We start from the raw sequence: 25,485 nt of genomic DNA on the forward strand, positions 1-25,485 counted from the left end.
CCAGGCTAAAATTTACTTTTCATTAGCTTAGCGGCTCCAGCCTCCAGTGTCATAAACAGAGTAGCAGACCATTGCAGAAGACTTCCTTTTCTGAGCTATAACACCACGCACACTTTATAGTTGTTTTCTCCCATCCTAATCCTACTTAGTTGTCTGGGTTTCATAAATAGACCTGTCATGTTTATCTGGTTTTCACTCACATACGGTGTTGATGAACTAGTCTTTTTCAGTCTTATGGAAGCGCCGCACTTCCTGGACTTCTGCACCCTGTAAAAAGAATTATGATGTGGAATGATATACCTTTTTAATCGTTACTCCGTTGCAAGATGATCCGAAATGGTAAGAGTATTTTGATTAAGGAAAAGTCAAAGAAATTATATTTTGATCTTGATTTATCTTATAATATGTTATCATTGGTACAAGCTTTTTTATGTCCTAAACTCGTGTAATTTGATTAACCGCTCTCAAAGTACACCCTACTTTACCTGATGCTCTCGGATTTCTGGTTAAAAAATGTGACCATTTAATAAATATACCTCGAAAGCGGTACTGATGTATAATTAAACCATTGCATCCTGGTAGGCTGGTACTTCATGCATAGGAGCAACTCCAAAAGATTCTTGGAGATGCTCTAACATGATTACACTCTCATCAAGTGTTTTGAGCCGAAAGACGATACATGGTGTGCAGTGACAAGTTTACATCTTCCTAATCTGTACTAACTATTAAGAAAGCATTGTAGACTGCCCTCGCCCCTATCCAACGCCCCCGCTACCGCAGGCCCACGAAACTCGCCGCAACCGAACGCCCCCCACGCCCGCCGCCGCCGCTAATCTCGCCCGCACGCCCGCTGCCACGAAACCCCCCGATACCGCACCGGCTCTCGAATCTCGCGTCGAACACCCGCTCGATCGAGTCCGTGACCTCGCAGCTCCTCGCGGTGCCCCTCCCCGACTCCTTGTCATCGTCCTCCGCGTCCGTGGCGGGCTTCTTGTGACCCTTGCTGCCCCTCTGCCTGAGCTCGCTCGCGTCCACGACGACGCTGCTGGACCGCCGGCGGCGTCACCTCTCGCCTGCTCGTGGGCGGACGCCATCATCTAATGATCTCTCACTTTGATGTGAACGAAACCGATGGGCAGTACATAGGCAGAGGCAGTCACCACACCACTCGCCAAAACAAATCTGGAGCCTTGGAAGCCTGGTTACAGCAAGAAAAGACGTGCTCGTTGTCCTGTCATCGCTGCTGCTCATCGTGATCTCAGGGCAGTGGATCGATCTCACGGTGGAGGCGACCTTCTTAGGCGCGCCACCGCCATCCGAGCCGAGCCGCAGCGATCCAGATCCAGGTACCCCTTTTGGACCACCCTTGCCCCTCTATCCCTCGCCCCATCGGCGTCCGCGTGTCCTCGTCCCCTGAGACGCCACCGGCGTGGAGATGGAGTGACGATCCGATCAGATCTGATTGCTCGTTTTCTCCGAGAATCTCTCCCCCTTTTGTCGGTTGTGAGCTCTGAAAGTCGAATATGCCATGTTTCCCTCCAATCCATCCAGTTGGCAGCTTGTTTGCCGCGTGGTGGAGTTCGTACTGATGTAGGTGATTTGGTCCAACTTTTCGATTTTATATGGGTGTTCAACTGAGCCTCTTATAGCCCTCGTTTTATCTGCCCGCCGCTCTGGAATGTAATACACTCCGATTTGATGTGAACACAAACTCTGTGAATTCTGACATGTATTTATGATCCGTTTAATAGCAGTGTTGGGGCTGCCTTGTGCACCGAATCAGTGATTGGGCAGCGTAATACAAAGAGGGAGCGCTTGATCATATGAGCTGGTTTTGTACAGAATGTCAGGTATAGCCAGGTGCTCGTTGTCGTTGCTTCAGTTTTAACGAGTCGGTCAGGCAATGCAGCTAACGTTATGGCGTCGGTCATGCTCTGTTGCAGAGAGTAATGTGGATAGCATCCAGATATCTGTTAGTAACGATGAGAGGAGGAATAGGGCAGATGCCGAGATCTCGGAGGACGAGCCGAGGCACACCAGGATGCGGAGGCTGAAGAAGAAAACCTTGCATGCATCGACAAGACTCACACACTCCCTGAAGAAGAGGGGGAAGAGAAAAGTGGACTGCAGAGTGCCAAGGATAGTTATAGAAGATGTCAGGGATGCTGAAGAAGAGCAGGCAGTGAACTCATTTCGGGAGGTTTTGTTTGCTAGGGACTTGCTACCAGTCAAGCATGATAATTACCACACGATGCTTAGGTTGAGATCTGACACCTGAGGAAATATGCTCATATTGTTATTTTCAGCTATATAATGTCAGTTGTTGATTTTCAGTTCTGTGCTGTAGATTTTTAAAAGCGAGGAAGTTCGATTTTGAAAAAGCAGCACAGATGTGGGCGAACATGCTGCAGTGGAGAAAGGAGTTCGGTACAGACACAATTTTTGAAGTAGGATGTTGTCTACTCTAAAAAGTTGATCTCAAAGTTATATGAAACTCTGCTGATATATAGATGTATTTACATGCACTCTATGACTTCTAAGATTGTTCATCATATGATTCTACAAAACTATGTCATGCCTTTTAACAGTAGCTTATTGTACTCGTTGAAGGATTTTGAATTTCATGAACTAGAGGAGGTCCTGCAATATTATCCTCATGGTTGCTTCATTTGTTTTCTATAAGCACGATGTAGTTTGAAAAAACTCAGATATCTAACATGACATTTTCCTTTTATGTTCTTTGTTATAGGGCTGGAAAAACTTTAGCAAGATTGCAAGGGATTTGATGCGTTGTATGCAAAAAATAGATGGTGACTATTATCCTGAGGTTAGCCTTAGTATAGAGATGATTGAATGTAGCTTGGTTTGAAACCATTCTTATCGAAGAGATTTTTGTGTACTAACTATTAAGAAGGCATTGTAGACTTCCCTCGCCCCTTATCCAACACCCCCCGCTACCGCACGCCTGCCAGCCCCGCGAAACTCGCCGCAACCGAACGCCCCCAAATATAAGATCAGACCAGATATGTGTCGATGCTCATCCCAGCATACTCCTGTTGCAACGCACGGGCACACACCTAGTAATATATATGGTCATAGGGACCCATCCAGATCTTTGCATATTCTTCACTATATTGTATATTCAGGAGGTGTTTAGGATAACTCCAGTTTCTAACTACAGTGTGGAAGTGTAGTTTATAAGATTGCCCTCCCGATATTATATTAAGAAGATAACCTTGGCTCTCCATCACTAACGGGTCGTCGTAATCAGAGAGCGGATGGGACACAACAAGGGGATTTTTTAACCAAGCCTGAAAATTCGTTCCCAAGGGGAATCGAACCCAGGACTTGGAGGTGCTACTCGGAAGTCCTTAACCACTAGGCTATAGACCCTTTCACTAATCTAAATAACAAACTGAATGATTTATCTAAATATCTTCTAAAGGATTACAACTCCCTCTCTATGATTTTCTAAGTACCTAATAATCTATTTCACTAACTTTACCAAAATTTTTAAAGATGGAACTATCCCAAACAGGGTCTCAGCTAGTGGCAATCCTGAACTTTCGTAGCATGATGATGTTGCTAGAAGCAAACCTGAAACCTTTCTCTGCTGACCATTGCTTCCGGCGACAGCGGCATATTTTTATGCGGGTGTTAGCAAAAAAGGATTGAGTTATTTCGAAAAATATATTAAACCAACCCCAATCCTTTTACCTATTAACATCCTAGAAGATTTTCAAAAACCATTATCACTTAGTTTTCAACTTTTCGGAAATATATTGGCGGATGAATTAGTCGTTGTTGTTTTTGTTTCTTTAGTCCCCTTAGTAGTCCCTATACCGGTCATGTTTCTTGGATTATTTACAAGCGGTATTCAAGCTCTTATTTTTGCAACGTTAGCCGCAACCTATATAGGTGAATCCATGGAAGGTCATCATTGAATTAACTAGTTTTTGAAATAGTCTTTCTTTTTTTAGCTTAGCCCAATTCATGCATGATTCCAGATAATCCTCTTAATTGGAAAACTAAATAGTTCGAAAGGCGTATGAATATATAACCTAGAGTTGTAGGAGAGAGAATAGACTATATTATGGAAGAGGTATGAAATACTCTGCATCACAGCCACAAACGCTCCCTTAAAAATGCCTGCTTCATCCCTCGCGATTGCTGCCAATACACGCCTCCACTCTTTTCACACGTGTGGTGTAGTCATTTAGTCCCTCCCTTTTAGTTTCTAAAAATATTAAATATAGAAACTAAAACACTATTTCATTTTTTATTTAGCAATTTAGAGACAAAAATAGAATAAAATGGAGGAACTAAAAATTAGTCCTTATTAAACCAAACATTGTTTAAGTATGTAATGAAGCACTCCACAAAGATGTGAGTTAACAACATGCTCTCAAGATATTTTCACTGCTACAATGCTGCTAAAAAAAGAAAAAAAAGAGGGGGGGGGGCATAGCCGTTGCTATCACTCATTTGGTGTAAGCGTGCAATCAAACTATAAAGAGCATCCAATATAGATACAACTATTTCATATGGAAGGGGTTAAAAGTAAAATAGGTACGTATTATGTTTTAGATGGAAGGGGTAAATGTAAAATAACACTCATCATTAGATCTAGATTGGATGCACCAGATTGCTTGATTGCATGCTTGCACCAATATAAATGATTGCACAAGATATTTTTCCAAACATGAGTGTGGAGCAGTGTATGGAGTATGGACTCTCTCTGCAGTGTTGGAATTACTGTGCGTTCAAGTTTAAACGAGGGGAAAACGGGAAACAGGAAAACCTTGCGATCTGCCGATCTCCGTGTCACACTCCAAATTAAGATAAATCCCGGTGCATCAACTGTGATGGTTGTGATGCAGTCAATTTAAATAACATAATATATGGTATTTTACTATTTTTTTTGTTGATGTGGTGGTTGCGCTTCATCAACCGTGCCCTTGTGTGGTGTATATGCTCTCTTTTTGATGGGCTGCCATACCGAATTTGATAATTTCTATTCTATTCTATTCATTTCATGCAGGATGAGCTGGACAACATGGCCAAAACCTATCCTGGTCGCTTTAAGATCTACTACGTGTTGAATCAGGTTTTTGTGTCACAATTTTTTTTAGAAAATGTAAAGATATTACTGTATCAACGTTCTTGGCTTCTTGTGTAGGAATACATTATTTTTTGTTTATAAAAAGAACAATGGGCTCTACTGTTTCAAACTTTCCATTTGTTGGAAGTCTTTAGATATGACTGTAGAATTCCTGTTATAACTAAAACAATATCCCAATGTACATCCTTGCTATGTTGTTCTCTATTTTCTGATGTTATTATGCTGAGAAATCTGCTTTACATTATACTAATTAGCGTATTGTTTCCAAAAAAAACATTTGATTTTACATATGCAGCCTCCTGAGAACTGGAATGGGAATGGTGGTGTTGGGTTTGTGTCGAAGGAAATGATCCAATCTCATTGTCCAGCGCCTGCTAAGGACATTAAGGTGAATCAGGCTTATTGCCTTTTCTTTCAGTTCACTATGAGGATTGTCATGATTTCTCTATTCTTGTATGATTGTATCTAACCTGGAATCTTACATGTGTTTACCTATTTCAGATCCTAAGGTGTGGTCCTCCTTCGATGAACAAGGCCATGGCTGCACACCTTGACGAGCTCAACTACACGAAGGAGATGCAGTTCCAGTTCTAAGCAACGCTAAGTTTGCATATAATAATTAGTGACCGACATAGTTTGCCGGTTTTTCGTTGTTTTTTAATTGGGTTTTCATTGTTTTTAACAAAAATGTTGATTAATTTTAAAAATAAAAATAAGATATACTAGAAAAATATTTAGCTATTTATCATAATTTTTCCAGTTAAATATTTTTCTTTCTTTTTTTTTTTAAATTTAAACAAAATTTTAAAACAAGTTCTGCATTCTTCGATCGGCTATTATGTAGGCATGTGCAATCCTTCTTTGGGGCACGAATGATCACCAGGAAGCACCTCGGGTGTTTCCATATATTGCTGGAAGAATCTCTATCCACGGATGTTGTATTGTATACCGTCCACCGGCCAGCAGCGGAAAGGCGGTATTATTCTATCGTGGAATTGTCTTGTCGTATGCTTGTCCTTCACGAAGCTGTGGGCTATAGAGCTGAAGCTTGCCAGATTAGACTTTGAAAACTGCTAGTAGTTAGTTACTTGCACGCAACCGGTTTATCATGTATACCATCAACCGACTCTTGTGTATTTTTTGTTCCTTGAAATCGAAATAAAACTTATCCATGTCTCGCCTGATACGCTCTTCGCCTTATTTATAGGTGGGTGGATTGATTGTTTCTATCCTCACGTACCTTTCATGCATCACCGGATCGGTGCAAAACGTCGAAAAGGAAGGCTGTTGCTGAGCATAGTGACATGACAGAATCGGCAAAAACAGATACGAGCACCTCAGCGTCTAGTTCGTCTTTTTTCTCAAGGGCTTACTCGGCAAGAAAAAAATGTATTATAATCTTGCTTGGAACTCAAACTGTGCGAGTTTGGTTTTGGACAGCGCCAGTTTTGTTTGGACGAGCAGGAGTGTAGGGCTCGAAGAAGCACACCCGGCACTCACCTCTATCCCAAATCCGACGTGGCGAAGCCTCCCGTGCTGCACCCTCTCGCCAGCCGCAGCCCGCAGGTGCCTCCTCGAACGCTCTCGCCGCCGAGGACTACGCGGAGTGGCCCCACCTGTCATTCAGACGCCGCCGATAACTTTTTTAGAAAAAAAAGAATCCGAGCCCCGCCTATAAAACCACTTCCGTTTGTCCGGTTCCTCTGGTCCCAGTACCGTCTCACCGCCTACTGGGACCCAACAATCCGGACCCACATGTCAGAGACCGAAATAAACTAGCATAAGACACACCCCCAAAGCGGCCTCTCGCCGCACCAACAGCCAATCCGGACCTCTCGCCTCCTCTCTCGCGTTGTCCTCGCCGCGCCCTGCTCCGGTTCCCCAATCCTTCGCCCCGCCTCCGTTGCCTACCGTCTCCTCCGAGCCAGATCGATACAAGCGGAGCCGTGATCCGGTCAACGCGCGGAGCGTGTTAGCCGGATTCTCTCGCCGTCGCCTCCCCTCCCCTCCCGCCGCCGTCACCGCCGTTTCTGGTTGCCCGGGATCAGCCGAGTTGGATCTCGAGGCGTGAAGCGTTGCGGGCGCCCGGCGAGGATACGATGCCTGCGGTGCTCGCCGCATTCGCTTGCCTCCGACTCCGAGCGGCCGCTGCCATCGCCTTCGGGGACTCCTCCTTCCTCTGCTCCCATCGTCTTAAGCATCATTTTAGTAGTAATTTTAGTATTAGTAATTGTCTTTGACCTTTACGTTTCCTCCGTCACCCACACCCCCCTCCGGTTTCGTTCTGGTTGTGTTCGATTCGTGGCTTCTTTGGCTCTGTCGCAGGATCGAAAGGAGGCAAGGTGTTTTAACGTGGTTATTACTACCTACAAGATAACAGGTACCAAACTCACAAAGCTGTTACTATGGAATCATTTATTAGGCTACATATAATCATGTAAATGTTACTGAATTTTTATGTTTAGAGTATTTTTGTATGAAATATTTATATGCGCGCGATATTGTTCTATATATTTTCGCTCGCCTAGTTCTTACATTAAAAAAATTGTTCTACTATTTTTTACATGTTCGAAACCAGCTTATTTTTCTCTGTCTATTCTTGTTCCTCAGATCAACATTTGAATACTTACTATTTTAGGTGTTTTAGGTTGTTTGTGTTGACCCAATGGCGTAGAGTGCTTCTTGATTCAAGCATTCTAAAAATAGTCAAGCCCAAAAATATACGATGATTAAGAAGATACCTTTTATGAATCTCACCATCTTCCTGTGCATGTGCCCCTCGGTTGAAAAACTAATGTACTTTAAGGTTCAAATATCAGCAAAATATGTTGATACATATGGTTGCGAAATCATCGATCTGTGCATTATATTATTTCATAACATTAATAACTGCATGCATGGAGACCTTATGCAATCGGCAACCCTTATATTTGCATACAAATTGCTTATTGCTTATGACCATTCCCTTTTTCAACAGAAACTTGTATTTGTAATTTGAGATCAAGCTTGTGGATGGGCGAACCCTCAGCGGACTTCAGTGCTGAAGATGTTAGTAGCATCTCAGGTCCTTGCCACAACACTTGTTTAAAGCCTTGTTGCGAGCATGGTTGTGCCTGTTGGGAAGATGAATATGTTGAAGCAGTAATATCTTGTGTGCAAGATGATTTGGCGGTTGAGGAAATTGGAATCGCTCTTACAGAAGTGACGACGATCGATCTGTTGGCGGTTGACGAAGGGTCAGGTCTGCATGAAGATTCTGATGACGATTACATCGATGATCCAATTCTTTCTCTGGAATCTGATTCAACTGATGATTTAGTGAACGTTGATTTTATATCACCTGCCTTTCCTATTGGTGGTGTAACAGAATCATCAATTAGCAATTCAGTTGCTGGGAATTCTTCAATTAATGTAGGTTTCTAATTTACTTTATAGTTGGATTCTTTCATTTTTTGCATATATTTGTGATCAGATATTTGCTCCGCATTCATATTATTCTGATACCAAGTTACTGGTAGCTATGTGACTATTTTTCAATCACAGTAGCTTTCACAATTAGGGACTTAATCATATATGTTGATTTTGTATAGTTGTTGTCTGTGTTTTAGCACCTTATATAACGGAAGGACACTTTAGATTTGATTTCTTTTATTTGTCCTCCTGTTTGGCAGATTATTCTTTTGAACCAATTGATGATGCTATTTCTATTTTTGTGAAGCTTAATTTGCGGGAGTTGATAGGTTTTGGTATTGTTCTTATATTGCAATTATGATTTCTTACTCATTATAGCTAGCAGCATCTTTATTGGTTCTTTTATTTGAATGAGCAACGAGTGTAGCATCTCATGGCATGCGGACATGGGGTGGTTACTCTCATATTTTGTCAACTGATTATGTGAAAGAAATTATGGATCAATCTTGTTTTGCTAACATGTATGTAAATTATCTTCTTGCAGGGCACTCCAAGGTTAGTTTCTGCAATGAAAGGAACTCGTGCCAAGAAGGGAATCAAAACAAAGTTGAGCGTTTCATGGGCCACTGATGTATATGACCCACCTATTACTTCAGACTCGCACACTGTGAAAGGGCACCGTAAGAGTTCAACTAAGGGTAACTACAAATACAAGTGTTCCAAGAGCAGCAGTAGCAGTAACCACAGTACCACTGGAAGCAAAAAGGACAAGAAGCATTCTAGGCACCGTAGCAGCAGTGGGGGTGGCAGCAAAAGGGACAGGAAACATTCTTACTGCAGTAGTGCTAGCAGCAACAGTAGCAGAGTTGTTACCAACGGTTCTCTATATGGTAACACATGCAGTGGCGGTGGGATCAGCAGCAGCAGCAGAACTACGACATGTGTTCCTGAATCTGCCAAGGTATCTACATTGATGGTAGCTGAAAATGCGACACCACAAGAGAGAGTTCCTGTATTGAAGACACCGGAACCAATCAAATGTACTACCAGCTACGGCAAAGAGAAGCCATTTGCCTTGCTGTCGCGCCAGTTTCCCCCTGCAAGATACAAGGGGATGTTCTCCTTCTGGAGCCAAAACCAGCTGGCTTCTTGATAATCTGCTATACGGAAAGCTGCTATACAGAAAGCTCACCTGGAAGTCTTGGTTGCTAATTAAATTGCACTGCATCTGTGATTGTTTTTTGGTGTCGTTCTCTTCGTTGCCATGTTTCTTTTGCCTGCGTCTGAAACTTCAGAGATCACGTTTTCGAAAATTGCTCAGCGAAGTGCTTGTATATTTGAGTTTATGTTGTTACTATTTCCTCACCGAATCGTGTAATTCGCTTATCAATTTCATCATGTGTTTTGTATTATTCCATTTGAGATCATGCACTATTATTTCCACACCTACACTGTAGCAAGGGACTGGTTTAGTCTTCTGTACTTTGGTTATTATGTTGGAATTGCAACGATTACAGTAAATGAGAATGACATCACCTGATGCTTAGGACATAAGACATGTTGATTTATTCCAAAACTTGTTTGGAAATCTGGAAAGCATTCATGGAACAACATGGCAGTGTATTTTTAATTTGTTCAAACCTCGTTTTCTAAGAAATTCACCTGTTGCGGCGAAATTAAGGAAAGTAACAAGAGCGCGATTAAGCGAACATAAAATTAGTCTAAGGGCTAGTTTGGATTTAAGTTTCCAAATTAACCCTTAAAGCTTCCACACAAGCTGAAAACATAGCAATTCTTGCTGTGTCATGGCAAAAGCCAAAAGGTGTCCCCGAAAAAAACAAAACCAAGAAATATCCCTATTGTCATGGCAAAAGCAACAGCCCGTTCGCTCACCCGGCACCACCACAGCCAGATGATGGCGGTTGCTGTCTGCTGGCCCAGTTTGAGCAGGCGCGTGCGCTTGGGCTCGATCGCTCGGGACATAAAAACAGCGACGTAGGGCCTTAGGCAGTTGCCCTACCCGGAATCAACCCCATCACCCGATTCATCCCTCCTCAGACGACAGCAGCTGGCGCCAACCCTCTCCTTCCCCCACCACAAACCCCGTCTGCGCGACTACCGGTGTCCTTTGTAGGAGAATAATCTGTTGCGCCCGTAGACTGAGTCGTGTGGTCTGCAGAACGTGTGCTTCATGCGCGTCGCTGCGTTCTACATGGAGTTTACTATATTACAAAGCCGGTCCAAAACGCGACCTTTCAGCCTATCCACGTCGGAAGGAAAATATGGACTGTCGGATTCAATTTGAACGGCATAGATCATCAGTTTTCCTCCTCCCTCTTTCGCGAAGACTCTGTTGCCACTGTTCAAGTCGGTGCGTGGAAAAAAACGTTCGTCGAAGACTCTAGAAGTGCCCAGTTGCCGAAAAAGGGTCGCTGCATTTGGGCGATTCGCTTGGCCGCAAAAGGGACGACGAAGTCGTCACTCTGCAGTGCTTTCGTCTGAATCTCCATTTCGCAGCTCCAACTCTGTAACATCCCAAAATTTCAACCCGAGGTTTGGAACCCTAATCTCCTAACCCCTTTTTATCTCTCCCTAAATTCCACCCCATAGGTCATCTCATCATATGCCTGCATTCGATTGTTAGAAGCACCTCACATAGATTAATATTTTTCTAGCACCCAAGATTATTTGGCTATTTATTTGTTCAAGAGAAAAGGAGATAAAAGAATTAGAAATAGAAAATAGAAATAAGAATTAGAAAAATAAAAGAAAAAGGAGAAAGGAAACCCCCCCTTGGCTGGGCCGCTTCCGGCCCAAGCCGCCTCCCTCGCGCGCGCCCGCCACTCCCCCTCTCCCTCCCGCGGCCCAAGCAGCCCAACATCACGCGCCCGCGCCCACCCCTAACACCCCGGCCCCACCCATCAGCCGCGCTCCCCTCCCTCACGACCGCCCATCTCTGGCAGGCGGGCCCTGCCTGTCAGCTCCCTCCCCTCGCTCGTGACCAGGCTACCGGCGCGTTCGCCGCCGGCCACCGTCCGCCCATCTCCTCGCCATTAACGCGCTCACCAGCTCGGTTGGCACCATGCGCCCCCGCTCACTGTGCCCGAGCCGTCCCTTCACCCCCCACCTGCCCGAGCCGTCCCGTCACCATTTTGCGCCATCACCACCGTCATGGCGAGCTCGTCGGTGCTCGCCACCCCCCTCCCTCCCCCTCCCCGGCCACCTATAAAAGGACCGCCCCGAGCCCCTTGTTCCACCACACTAGGCCTCAGCCACTCCACCTCCCCCCTCGGGCCCAATCGAACTCGGCGCCGTCGTCCCTCCCCTCTCCGGTGAGCTCCGCCCTCCTCTCTCTGGTGGCTTATGGTCAAATTGCTTTAGCTCTTAAGCCTCGCCTCTCTGTCGCAATACTAGCACACACCTCCTCTTCGCTTATTGCGCTCGGTAGCCTCGCCGGCGGCTTCACCGCCTCGAGCGCCCGCCATCGCGCCATGGACCGGCCACCCCCGGCACCCTCCGTCCAAATTGGGCCTACCCCCATGATCCCCTACCCCCGCCCGTGCTTCGCCACCACTCCCCCGTCACGGAACCGGAGCCCCGGCGGAGAACCGCCGCGGGGCTTCACCGGCGGTCGGGCCCCGGCCGGTTCACCCCCCGTCACCGCTCCACGCCGTCAGCCCCCCTCTTCTTGTGGCACGTGGGCCCACGCTCACGGAGCCGTCCCCACGCCGTTCCGTTGTTGGCGGGCCTGGTGGGCCGCCTGCCCGCGCCCGCGCTCGACTGGGCCAAAATCTCCCCCCGGCCCAGCTAGCTGAGAATCCTTTTTTCTTTTTCCTTTTCCCATTTCTTTTTCCGTTTTCATACATATATTTATATGCTGATATTTTATGCACCAAAAATAGTTTAAATAAATTATAGGGCACAAAATAATATGGTATAATAATTGGCACACCCCACCAAGTCACCATGATTGATGTAGTGTTCCTTATCTGTGTTTGTTAGCGGAAGAGGGATCCGATCCTCCAGAATTTGTAACTCCAGAAGAAGGGCAGGAACCCGACCCCTCTAAGATAAATATTTTGTGCTAGGAAAGCTTCGACGAAGGCAAGTCCATCTTTCCCTTGATGCATAATTTACCTATTCTCTCTACCACTACTTAAGCCGGGATTAAGGGATGGAATAATTGCATTGTGAGCAGAGAGATAGCTTGCATTAACAAACATCTTTTGAGCACAAAGGGTGGGATGGGAAAAAGGGCAGTGGTTTTGACCAAGCGATGTTTTCAAAAAGTGTGCGATGAAGGGTAATCACCCTCATCACCTTGTGAGTGGGATGATCAGGGACTCCCTGGTTTAGGGGAGGGCCTAAGGTGGTGGCTCAGCTGGTTTAGGTGTGAGCACAAGGGTTGTCCCCTCATATAAGGACCGGTTTGTCATCCTTCACTACCTGTACTCATGAAAAGTACAACCACTCGAGACTGTATGGGCAGTCACTCAATCTGAACTCGTACGGTCCAACCCCAGGGTTATGAAGGCTGGGGAGCACCGGGAGGATAAGGAGGGGGAATGTTTTGTCCGGTTTGGACATGGCGGTGGCCTGACTCCTTCTGGTATAACTGTTAAGGTTAGGACGTGCGAGGAAGGAAAGAGATTCGGATTCGGATCTCATTGGCCATGAGATCGTAGAGCCGGACTAGTGGGTAAAGTGTACCCCTCTGCGCAGAGTTCAAACCTATTCGAATAGTCCGTGTCCACTGGAATGGACGAGTCTGGTGTGGTATGACAATTAGCGTTTTACAACCTCTGTGAACTGGGAAATACGTGTGTGTGAGTGTGTCTTTGGAAATGAAAACGATACCACGGGAGCGGGAAGCTAGTGGTGGTTGAGCAATATGTTATTTCTATTTCTTCGGGGAAAACCCTAAAAAGTAATGCCTTTCTCTGAGAAAAAGAAGAGTGACTTCAACTCCACCATATAAAGCATGTATGATATAGGTCCCTTTCTCTTTACGGGAGCGGGATGGGCTTGCGGAATACCTAGTGTATTCACCTAGATTTATTTATGTTTTTCAGCAGCTGAAGGCTTCTTTTCTGCTATGCTTGATTAAGGGGCTGTGTCTGCACCCAGTTTTGTCTGTGGCTTGGGCTAGTTTATCTTCTACTGCGCTTTGTATTTTCGGCTCTCTCGAGCTTGTACTCTGGTGTTGTAATAACATTTATTCGAACTCTATACTATTTGAAGTAAGGAATGTGGTTACTAGCCTCCTGGGACTAGTAACTGTATCACATTTGAGCCCCAAAGGATCGGGACGCTTCAGGTGGTATCGGAGCCATAGGACTGACCGTAGATCGCATCCCTGACCTTAAAAGTTGCCTTAACAAGAAAACACCTCTTACCCCTAAGAAAAACCCTCTCTCTTTTCCCGATATTAACAGACCCTTCTTTTCTTCTACCAGATGGAAGGTTCTTGGGTCATTTGGACATCCTACTGCTCAGAGGAGGAAGGATTCCCTCATCTCTTACGGAGTTGCGCACTACGCATGGGGATCCACAAGAAGCAGTTGAGAAGTGCTCTATGGCAGTCTACCTGGGAGAAAGCCGAAGTTACCCAAACCACCCTCCCTTCCAAGTCACCTTCATCGGGCACCGCTTCCCAGACACTTGCCAAAATTTTGCCCGAAAAGCCCTTAGACAGCTATGCCAAAAACTATAGCAGAGAGGTTTTTGAAACCCCCCTTCGTTACTTCCCACCTAGCAACAAAAATACCCCCACCTGGAGGAAAAGATTTCAGGCCCTATCAGGGAGAGATCCTACCGAGGATGACCCCACCATCGTCTACATGGTCGGATATCTCCACACTCACGATAACCACTACGACGACCTTTCCTCCCACTCCACCCACCTAAACTCCCGGGTGGAAAGCTTAGAGCAGCAGGTCAAGGAACTTAAAAAGGAGAAGGCGTCCCTCCAAGAGTGTCTCGATATAGCAGAAGGCGAGGAGGCCAACACTCGTGAAGCCTACCGAACCCTGAAGATGGATTACGATAAGAAGCTGAAGAAGCTCACCCCCACGAAGAAAATCCAAAAGAAGATCAAGAGCCAAGGATGCCAGACGGAGCGGAAGAAGAAAGCCCCTCCAGCACCACCTCCCTCCAGGATAGAGAATTTGTCCGACGCCGAGGATATGTCCCTAGCTAGCCTTGATGACCTTCTCAAGGAATTTGGGGACACTTTAGAAAAGGAGTTCGGAAGTACCTTAGATAGCGCTCGCGTGTAGTGCGACTTATGGTAACTGTATGCTTGTAATGAACTTGTATAATGAATAAAATAACTTGGTTGAAAAAATTGGCATATGCATAGTAGTAACTCTCTTCCCCTGGCAGATGGCTTCAGATAAAACCACGCCTACCGCCTCCGGGATTGGAGCAGGATTTCCCCTAAGAGCTGAAAGAGAAGCCGGTGGAAAAGGGAGTGAGACCCACCTCCCCGCACCTCCGGAGCTACCCTTAGATTTAGCCCAAGTTCTAGCCAACCAAACCTGACTCATTGAGGTCCTCACTAGAAGTCTAGAGAATCAACGCCCGAATGGTGGAAGACCACAAGACAGGATGGGAGAATTTCTGAGGCTCAAGCCTCCCACATTCACTGGATCTAGCAATCCCCTCGATGCTGATGACTGGCTGCGCACGATTAAAAGGAAGTTAGAAGTCATCGAATGCCTGGAGAATCAGCGTGTTCAATTGGCTGCTCATCAACTTTCCGGGATGGCCCTAGCTTGGTGGGATACCTTCAACGCTGCCATCAGAGATGCTACCTGGACAGAGTTTGAAACGGCTTTCCAAGAGCACCATGTGCCCCAAGGGATCGTTCAGCTCAAGGAAGATGAATTCCGAGAACTAACTCAAGATGGAAGATCTGTCAGTGAGTACATGCACAAATTCACAGAATTGGCCCGCTACGCGCCGGATGACGTCATCACATAAGCCAAAAAGATGGCCCGCTTTTTGAAGGGGCTCAGACCAGAACTCAAGACCATCCTAGCCAGCCATGATTTCCTCAGCTTCTTGCACCTCTCAAACAAAGCCATACAAGTGGAAAGGGCAAGGGAAAAAGAAAAAGGTCACCTCAAGAGGAAATTCCAAGTCCTCTGAGCTTAGTAGCAAGACTGGCACCAGAGAACTCGATCCTTTGGGTTTCCACCCAAGGGACCAAGCTTCATTAGACCAGCTGGACCCACTCCGTCACATTTCAGTCAGCAGAGTCAGAGCTCCTTTCAGGCCCCCTCGGTTGCAAGCAACCAACCGCCAGCAAATGCCTGTTGGCACTGCGGAGACCCCAGTCACTTCAAGAACAACTGCCCCCAGTTGAAGGCATCAGGACCTGCTTACTCCAACTCGGTGAATGGCCCCAAGAATACCTCAGCACCCGCCACCAAGGCGCCCTCCTGCATCAGCCAGCAGAACAAGACCCAGTATCAAGGAAGGGCACGAGTAAACCACGTCGATGCTCAAGAGGCTCAGCAAGCTCCGGGAGTAGTGCTCGGTGAGTTCCTAGTTGAATTTACTCCCGCTAATGTACTTTTTGATTCAGGAGCATCCCATTCTTTTATAGCCACTAGTTTTGTGGAAAAGCATGGCATCCCCTCTACCCCTCTAGAGATTCCCTTGGTCACCCGAACCCCAGGGTCAGACCTTCTATGCCAGCTCAAATGCTCCCAAGTCAGAATTCTTTTAAGTGGGGTAGTGTTCTTAGCAGACTTAACCGTCTTGCCATCCCAAGGAATTGATGTGATCTTAGGAATGGATTGGTTAACCAAGCACAAAGGCATCATAAGTTGCGCAAACAAGACATTCCTTCTCACAGACCACCAAGGAAAGTCAGTCTCTTGTCAGGCTCAGCCACCCACCAATGATCCAATGGTGTTTAATCTAGCAACAGAAAGCATATCAGTGGTAGAAGAATTCATGGATGTATTTCCAGAAGAATTGCTAGGAATGCCGCCAGAAAGAGAAGTGGAGTTCTACATAGATCTAATCCCTGGTACGACACCCATCGCAAAGAGGCAATACCGCATGGCTCCTACCGAGTTAGCAGAATTAAAACTTCAAATCGCAGACCTTCAACAAAAAGGGTACATCCGTCCTAGCTCATCCCCTTGGGGAGCACCAGTCCTTTTCGTCACTAAGAAGGATGGAAGTATGAGGATGTGTATTGATTACCGATCTTTAAATGAAGTTACAATCAAAAACAAGTATCCACTCCCTCGAATCGATGACCTCTTCGACCAGCTTCAAGGGGCCAAATACTTCTCCAAGATAGACCTGAGGTCTGGTTATCACCAGCTGAGAATCAAGGAGGCGGACATTCAGAAGACTGCATTTGTCACCCGGTACGGACAGTATGAGTTCACCGTGATGCCTTTTGGACTGACGAACGCACCCGCCTTTTTCATGAATCTCATGAGTAAGGTATTTATGGAAGAGCTGGATAAGTTTGTCGTAGTCTTCATTGACGACATCCTTATCTAGTCCAAGAACCGCGAAGACCATAAGCGTCACCTCCGGATCGTCCTCGGAAGACTTGAGAGCACCTAGAGGGGGGGGTGAATAGGTGATCCTGTGAAACTTAAACTTAATGCCACAAAACTTGGTTAAGCGTTAGCACACTAATTTCCAAGTGGCAAGAAAAGAGTTTCAACAAAACACAATAACCAAAAAGATATCAATCACAGAGATGACACGGTGGTTATCCCGTGGTTCGGCCAAGACCAACGCTTGCCTACTCCACGTTGTGGCGTCCAACGGACGAGGGTTGCAATCAACCCCTTTCAAGCGGTCCAAAGACCCACTTGAATACCACGGTGTTTTGCTTTGCTTTTCTTAATCCCGTTTGCGAGGAATCTCCACAACTTGGAGCCTTTTGCCCTTACACTTGAAGTTCACAAAGAATCACGGAGCAAGGGAGGGATTAGCAACTCACACAAGACACTAAGATTACAGCAAATACGCACACACAAGACCCAGACTTAAGCTCAAATGACTATCACACTAGAACGGAGCTCAAATCACTAGAATGTCGAACAAGTGCGCAAGAATGATGTGTGAGTGATCATCAATGCTCAAAGGATGCTTGATGTCTTCCTCCATGCGCCTAGGGGTCCCTTTTATAGCCCCAAGGCAGCTAGGAGCCGTTGAGAGCATTCTAGGAAGGCTGATCTTGCCTTCTGTCGACTGGCGCACCGGACAGTCCGGTGCCCGATTTCCTTCCAAAAGTGGCGCAGTCGACCGTTGCCAGCCTGAGAGCCGTTGGCACACCGGACATGTCCGGTGCACACTGGACAGTCCGGTGCCCCCTTCTAGTCGTTGGCTCGGCCACGTGTCCCGCGCAGATCGCGCGGCCGACCGTTGGCTCACCGGACAGTCCGGTGCACACCGGACAGTCCGGTGAATTATAGCCATACGTCGCCGATGAATTCCTGAGAGCGACCAGTTCGCTCGAGCCAGCCTGGCGCACCGGACACTGTCCGGTGCACCACCGGACAGTCCGGTGCACCACCGGACAGTCCGGTGCACCACCGGACAGTCCGGTGCTCCCAGACTGAGCAGAGTCTTGGCTGCTCGAGCCAAGACAATTTCCAATTGGATTTTTCCTGTTTCCAGCACTTAGACACAATATATTAGTCCATAAAACAATGTACTAAGTCTGAGAAACATACCTTTATCCTTGATTCGTACTTTGTCCACCATTTTACACTTAGGCACTTGTGTTGGACACTAAATCACCAAAATACTTAGAAATGGCCCAAGGGCTCATTTCCCTTTCAATCTCCCCCTTTTTGGTGATTTATGCCAACACAACATAAAGCAAGTAGAACAAGTACAAAATCAATTCAAATAAGAACTCAAAATTGTTTTGATTCAATTTTGACATATATGGATCATCCTTTGCCACCACTTGGTTTGTTTTTGCAAATCAAACTCAAATTTCTATCTCTAAGTCAAACATACTTGTTAAAACATGAAGAGAGTCATTACAAGAGAAATTGATTCAAGATTTCAAAAACTCCCCTTTTTCCCATAATCAACATTTCTCCCCACAAGAAGCCAACTTTTGACAAGGGAGACAATAAAAGAGTTTTGACAAACCAAAAGCTCTATTCTACTATTTTCAAAATCTCTCAAGTGGTAGCTGATCCATTTATCGCTTTGGCCTTTATTTTCTCCCCCTTTGGCATCAAGCACCAAAACGGGATCAATCTTGGCCCTTTAACCCCATTGCCTCACCAAAATCTTCAACTAAGAGCAAATAGGCAATAAGAGTATAAAGATGAACTTGGAGAAGTTACTCTTTTCATCGGAGTGCAGTGGAAGTCTTGCATGGTCCAAGTCCACCTTTCCCTTTCAATCCTCCTTTGAGGCTAAAACAAACTCAAGCACATGGTTAGTCTCAAAAGGGTCAAGTTGTAACACACCTCCCCCTAAATATGTGCATCACTTGCACAAGGACTTGTGAGATCCGGGGAGTGCTTGTACAACTTGAGCACCACAATAAGCAACAAAATGCAGAAGGAACATGATCAAAGGCATAAACACATGTATGCTACAATTCAATCCAAGTTCCACGAATCTAAGACATTTAGCTCACTACGCAGCCTGCAAAAGGTCTTCTCATCTAGAGGCTTGGTAAAGATATCGGCTAGCTGGTTCTCGGTGCTAACATGAAACACTTCGATATCTCCCTTTTGCTGGTGGTCTATCAAAAAGTGATCCCGGATGTCTATGTGCTTTGTGCGGCTGTGCTCAACAGGATTTTCCGCCATGCGGATAGCACTCTCATTATCACATAGGAGTGGGACTTTGCTCAGATTGTAGCCAAAGTCCCTGAGGGTTTGCCTCATCCAAAGTAGTTGCGCGCAACACTGTCCTGCAGCAACATACTCGGCCTCAGCGGTGGATAGGGCAACGGAAGTTTGTTTCTTAGAATTCCATGACACCAGGGACCTTCCTAAGAATTAGCACGTCCCCGATGTACTCTTCCTATCGACCTTACATCCAGCATAGTCGGAATCTGAATATCCAATCAGGTCAAAGGTAGACCCATTTGGATACCAGATCCCGAAGCAAGGCGTAGCCACTAAATATCTAAGAATTCGCTTCACCGCCACTAAGTGACATTCCTTAGGATCGGATTGAAATCTAGCACACATGCATACGCTAAGCATAATATCCGGTCTACTAGCACATAAATAAAGTAAAGACCCTATCATGGACCGGTATGCCTTTTGATCAACGGACTTACCTCCTTTGTTGAGGTCGGTGTGTCCGTCGGTCCCCATCGGAGTCTTTGCGGGCTTGGCGTCCTTCATCCCAAACCGCTTTAGCAAGTCTTGCGTGTACTTCGTTTGGGAGATGAAGATGCCGTCCTTGAGTTGCTTCACTTGGAACCCAAGGAAGTATTTCAACTCGCCCATCATCGACATCTCGAATTTCTGCGTCGTCACCCTGCTAAACTCTTCACAAGACTTTTGGTTAGTAGAACCAAATATTATGTCATCGACATAAATTTGGCACACAAACAAATCACCATCGCAAGTCTTAGTGAAAAGAGTTGGATCGACTTTCCCAACCTTGAAAGCATTATCAATTAAAAAAATCTCTAAGGCATTCATACCATGCTCTTGGGGCTTGCTTAAGTCCATAGAGCGCCTTAGAGAGCTTACACACGTGGTCGGGGTACCGTTCATCCTCGAAGCCAGGGGGTTGCTCAACGTACACCTCCTCCTTGATTGGTCCGTTGAGGAAGGCGCTCTTCACATCCATTTGGAACAACCTGAAAGAATGGTGAGCGGCATATGCTAGCAAGATACGAATGGACTCTAGCCTAGCCACAGGAGCAAAAGTCTCCTCAAAGTCCAAACCTGCGACTTGGGCATAACCTTTTGCCACAAGTCGAGCCTTGTTTCTTGTCACCACCCCGTGCTCGTCTTGTTTGTTGCGGAACACCCACTTGGTTCCCACAACATTTTGCTTAGGACGAGGTACCAACGTCCAAACTTCATTCCTCTTGAAGTTGTTGAGCTCCTCCTGCATGGCCAACACCCAGTCCGGATCTAGCAAGGCCTCTTCTACCCTGAAAGGCTCAATAGAAGAGACAAAAGAGTAATGCTCACAAAAATTAACTAATCGAGATCGAGTAGTTACTCCCTTGCTGATATCACCCAGAATTTGGTCGACGGGATGATCCCTTTGAATCATCGCTCGAACTTGGGTTGGAGGTGCCGGTTGCGCTTCTTCCTCCACATGATCATCTTGTGCTCCCCCTTGATCACACGCCTCCTTTTGATGAACTTGTTCATCATCTTGAGTTGGGGGATGCACCATTGTTGAGGAAGACGGCTGATCTTGCTCCTTTTGTTCCAGTGGCCTCACATCTCCAATCGCCATGGTGCGCATTGCGGCCGTTGGAACGTCTTCTTCATCTATATCATCAAGATCAACAACTTGCTCTCTTGGAGAGCCATTAGTCTCATCAAATACAACGTCGCTAGAGACTTCAATCAAACCCGATGATTTGTTGAAGACCCTATACGCCTTTGTATTTGAGTCATAACCTAACAAAAACCCTTCTACGGCTTTGGGAGCAAATTTGGAATTCCTACCCTTCTTCATTAGAATGTAGCATTTACTCCCAAAAACTCGAAAATACGAAACATTTGGTTTGTTACCGGTTAGTAGCTCATACGATGTCTTCTTGAGGAGGCGATGAAGGTAGACCCTATTGATGGTGTGGCAAGCCGTGTTCACGGCTTCCGACCAAAAGCACTCGGGGGTCATGAACTCTCCAAGCATAGTCCTCGCCATATCGATGAGCGTCCTGTTCTTCCTCTCTACCACACCATTTTGCTGAGGTGTGTAGGGAGCGGAGAACTCGTGCTTGATCCCCTCCTCCTCAAGGAACTCCTCCACTTGAAGATTCTTGAATTCGGACCCGTTGTCGCTCCTTATCTTCTTCACCTTGAGCTCAAACTCATTTTGAGCTCTCCTTAGGAAGCGCTTGAGGGTCCCTTGGGTTTCAGACTTATCCTGCAAAAAGAATACCCAAGTGAAGCGGGAAAAGTCATCAACAATAACTAGTCCATACTTACTTCCTCCTATGCTCAGATAGGCGACGGGTCCGAAGAGGTCCATATGTAGCAGCTCCAGGGGTCTTGATGTGGTCATCACATTCTTGCTGTGATGCGCTCCTCCCACTTGTTTACCTGCTTGACAAGCTGCACAAGGTCTATCTTTTTCGAATTGCACGTTAGTCAAACCTATCACGTGTTCTCCCTTTAGAAGCTTGTGAAGGTTCTTCATCCCCACATGTGCTAAGCGGCGATGCCACAGCCAGCCCATGCTAGTATTAGCAATTAAGCATGCATCTAGACCGGCCTCCTCTTTTGCAAAATCAACTAAATAAAGTTTGCCGTCTAATACACCCTTAAAAGCTAATGAACCATCACTTCTTCTAAAGACAGACACATCTATATTTGTAAATAGACAATTATATCCCATAGTACATAATTGACTAACAGATAGTAAATTATATCCAAGAGACTCAACTAAAAACACATTAGAGATAGAGTGCTCATTTGATATTGCAATCTTGCCTAAACCTTTCACCTTGCCTTGGTTCCCATCACCGAATATGATTGAATCTTGGGAATCCTTATTCTTGACGTAGGAGGTGAACATCTTCTTCTCCCCCGTCATATGGTTTGTGCATCCGCTATCGATAATCCAGCTTGAACCCCAGGATGCATAAACCTGCAAGGCAAATTTAGGCTTGGGTCTTAGGTACCCAACTCTTGTTGGGTCCTACAAGGTTAGTCACAATTGTCTTAGGGACCCAAATGCAAGTTTTATCACCCTTGCATTTTGCCCCTAATTTTCTAGTAACTATCTTCCTATCCTTTCTACAAATAGCAAATGAAGCATTTAAAGCATGATAAATTTTAGAGGGTCCATTCATAACTTTCCTAGGAACATGAACAATATTCTTTCTAGGCACATGATGAATATTTTTCTTAGGCATATCTCTACCATGCATATAGGAAGAACTAGAAGCAAACATAGCATAAGAATCATAGGCATGTGAATCAAAAGCATTACAACTCCTATGAGTCTGTCTTCTATCATTGTACATAAAAGCATGATTCTTTTTAGTACTACTTGCCATAGGGGCCTTCCCTTTCTCCTTGGCGGAGATGGGAGCCTTATGGCTTGTCAAGTTCTTGGCTTCCCTCTTGAAACCAAGCCCATCCTTAATTGAGGGGTGTCTACCAACCGTGTAGGCATCCCTAGCAAATTTTAGTTTGTCAAAATCACTCTTGCTAGTCTTAAGTTGGGCATTAAGACTAGCCACTTCGTCACTTAATTTAACAATAGAAGCTATGTGTTTACTACAAGCATCAATATCAATATCTTTACATCTATTGCAAATAACAACATTTTCTACACAGGTTGTTGATTTACTAGCTTTTTCTAACTTAGCATTTAGATCATCATGAATGCTCCTTAAGATAGAAATTGTCTCATGGCAAGAAGATAATTTACAAGAAAGCATTTCATTTCTTTTAACTTCTAAAGCATGAGATTTTTGTGCTTCTACAAATTTGTCATGTTCTTCATACAACAAATCCTCTTGTTTTTTCTAAAAGCCTATTCTTATCATTCAAGGCATCAATCAATTCATTAATTTTATCTACCTTGGTTCTATCTAGGCCCTTAAATAAACATGAATAATCTATTTCATCCTCATCACTAGATTCGTCCTCACTTGAAGAAGCATAAGTAGAGTTTCGAGTACATACCTTCTTCTCCCTTGTCATAAGGCATGTGTGACGCTCGTTGGGGAAGAGGGATGCTTTGTTGAAGGCGGTGGTGGTGAGTCCTTCATTGTCGGAGTCGGACGAGGAGCAATCCGAATCCCACTCCTTTCCAAGATGTGCCTCGCCCTTCGCCTTCTTGTAGTTTTTCTTCTTTTCCCACTTTCCATTCTTCTTTTCCTGGTCACTATCATTGTCGGGACAATTAGCTATAAATGACCAATCTTACCACATTTGAAGCAGGAGCGCTTCCCCTTCATCTTGTTCTTGTTGGGGTGCTCCTTGCGACCTTTTAGCGCCGTCTTGAATCTCTTGATGATGAGGGCCATCTCTTCATCATTAAGTCCGACTGCCTCAATTTGTGCCACCTTGCTAGGTAGCGTCTCCTTGCCTCTTGTTGCCTTGAGAGCAAGAGGTTGAGGCTCATTGATTGGACCATTCAATGCGTCGTCCACGTATCTTGCTTCCTTGATCATCATTCGCCCGCTTACGAACTTTCCAAGTATCTCCTCGGGCGTCATCTTGGTGTACCTAGGATTCTCACGAATATTGTTCACAAGATGAGGATCAAGGACAGTAAAAGACCTTAGCATTAGGCGGACGACGTCGTGGTCCGTCCATCGCGTGCTTCCATAGCTTCTTATCTTGTTGACAAGGGTCTTGAGCCGGTTGTATGTTTGGGTTGGCTCTTCTCCCCTTATCATTGCGAATCTCCCGAGTTCGCCCTCCACCAACTCCATCTTGGTGAGCATTGTGACGTCGTTCCCCTCATGAGAGATCTTGAGAGTGTCCCAAATTTGCTTGGCGTTATCCAAGCCACTCACTTTGTGGTATTCATCCCTGCACAATGAAGCTAGAAGAACAGTAGTAGCTTGTGCATTTTTATGAATTTGCTCATTAATGAACATGGGACTATCCGTATTATCAAAGTGCATTCCACTCTCTACAATCTCCCATATACTAGGATGGAGAGAGAACAAGTGACTACGCATTTTGTGACTCCAAAATCTGTAGTCCTCTCCATTAAAATGAGGAGGTTTACCAAGTGGAATAGATAATAAATGAGCATTTGTACTTTGAGGAATACGAGAGTAATCAAAAGAAAAGTTCGAATTGACCGTTTTCTTTTTCTCGTAGTCGTCGTCGTCCTTTTGGGAAGAAGAGGACTCATCGCTGTCGTCGTAGTAGACGATCTCCTTAATGCGTCTTGTCTTCTTCTTCTTCCCATCTTTGCGCTTGTGGCCCGAGCCCGAGTCGGTAGGCTTGTCATCCTTTGGCTCGTTGAAGATAGACTCCTTCTCGTTGTTGTTGACCACCATCCCCTTTCCCTTAGGATCCATCTCTTCGGGCGATTAGTCCCTTCTTGAAGAGAACGACTCCGATACCAATTGAGAGCACCTAGAGGGGGGGGGTGAATAGGTGATCCTGTGAAACTTAAACTTAATGCCACAAAACTTGGTTAAGCGTTAGCACACTAATTGCCAAGTGGCAAGAAAAGAGTTTCAACAAAACACAATAACAAAGATATCAATCACAGAGATGGCACGGTGGTTATCCTGTGGTTCGGCCAAGACCAACGCTTGCCTACTCCACGTTGTGGCGTCCAACGGACGAGGGTTGCAATCAACCCCTTTCAAGCGGTCCAAAGACCCACTTGAATACCACGGTGTTTTGCTTTGCTTTTCTTAATCCCGTTTGCGAGGAATCTCCACAACTTGGAGCCTCTCGCCCTTACACTTGAAGTTCACAAAGAATCACGGAGCAAGGGAGGGATTAGCAACTCACACAAGACACTAAGATTACAGCAAATACGCACACACAAGACCCAAACTTAAGCTCAAATGACTATCACACTAGAACGGAGCTCAAATCACTAGAATGTCGAACAAGTGCGCAAGAATGATGTGTGAGTGATCATCAATGCTCAAAGGATGCTTGGTGTCTTCCTCCATGCGCCTAGGGGTCCCTTTTATAGCCCCAAGGCAGCTAGGAGCCGTTGAGAGCATTCTAGGAAGGCTGATCTTGCCTTCTGTCGACTGGCGCACCGGACAGTCCGGTGCACATCGGACACTGTCCGGTGCCCAA

General features: G+C 45.6%; 2 protein-coding genes across 3 annotated transcripts; both read left to right on the forward strand.

The window, feature by feature from the left end:
• Positions 1–763: 763 nt before the first annotated feature.
• Positions 764–2,682, forward strand: LOC103636561 (phosphatidylinositol/phosphatidylcholine transfer protein SFH13). The gene is made up of 5 exons (XM_020543246.3): positions 764–1,346; positions 1,755–1,850; positions 1,944–2,259; positions 2,348–2,447; positions 2,611–2,682. The coding sequence occupies exons 2-5, from the start codon at positions 1,844–1,846 to the stop codon at positions 2,680–2,682; spliced, it is 495 nt and encodes a 164-aa protein (XP_020398835.1). The 5' UTR covers positions 764–1,346; positions 1,755–1,843.
• Positions 2,683–6,832: 4,150 nt separating this feature from the next.
• LOC100502044 (uncharacterized) lies at positions 6,833–10,105 on the forward strand. 2 transcript variants are annotated; one of them, XM_020542287.1, is made up of 4 exons: positions 6,833–7,502; positions 8,100–8,186; positions 8,283–8,533; positions 9,078–10,068. In XM_020542287.1, the coding sequence occupies exons 2-4, from the start codon at positions 8,135–8,137 to the stop codon at positions 9,684–9,686; spliced, it is 912 nt and encodes a 303-aa protein (XP_020397876.1). In that variant the 5' UTR covers positions 6,833–7,502; positions 8,100–8,134; the 3' UTR covers positions 9,687–10,068. The 2 variants fall into 2 exon arrangements, with proteins under 2 accessions (XP_020397876.1, NP_001308295.1); NM_001321366.1 differs by having other exon boundaries at positions 7,272–7,502; positions 8,100–8,533; positions 9,078–10,105.
• Positions 10,106–25,485: the final 15,380 nt, after the last annotated feature.

Source organism: Zea mays, chromosome 8 (genome assembly GCF_902167145.1).
Source record: "Zea mays cultivar B73 chromosome 8, Zm-B73-REFERENCE-NAM-5.0, whole genome shotgun sequence".
Lineage (NCBI taxonomy): Eukaryota > Viridiplantae > Streptophyta > Magnoliopsida > Poales > Poaceae > Zea > Zea mays.

Coding starts and splice junctions, on each gene's coding strand:
- LOC100502044 (NM_001321366.1), top strand. CDS start 8,135: ATGGGCGAACCCTCAGCGGACTTCAGTGCTGAAGATGTTAGTAGCATC. Junction 8,534..9,077: donor CTGGGAATTCTTCAATTAAT/GTAGGTTTCTAA, acceptor ATCTTCTTGCAG/GGCACTCCAAGGTTAGTTTC.
- LOC103636561 (XM_020543246.3), top strand. Junction 2,260..2,347: donor AATTACCACACGATGCTTAG/GTTGAGATCTGA, acceptor TCTGTGCTGTAG/ATTTTTAAAAGCGAGGAAGT. Junction 2,448..2,610: donor GTACAGACACAATTTTTGAA/GTAGGATGTTGT, acceptor TACTCGTTGAAG/GATTTTGAATTTCATGAACT.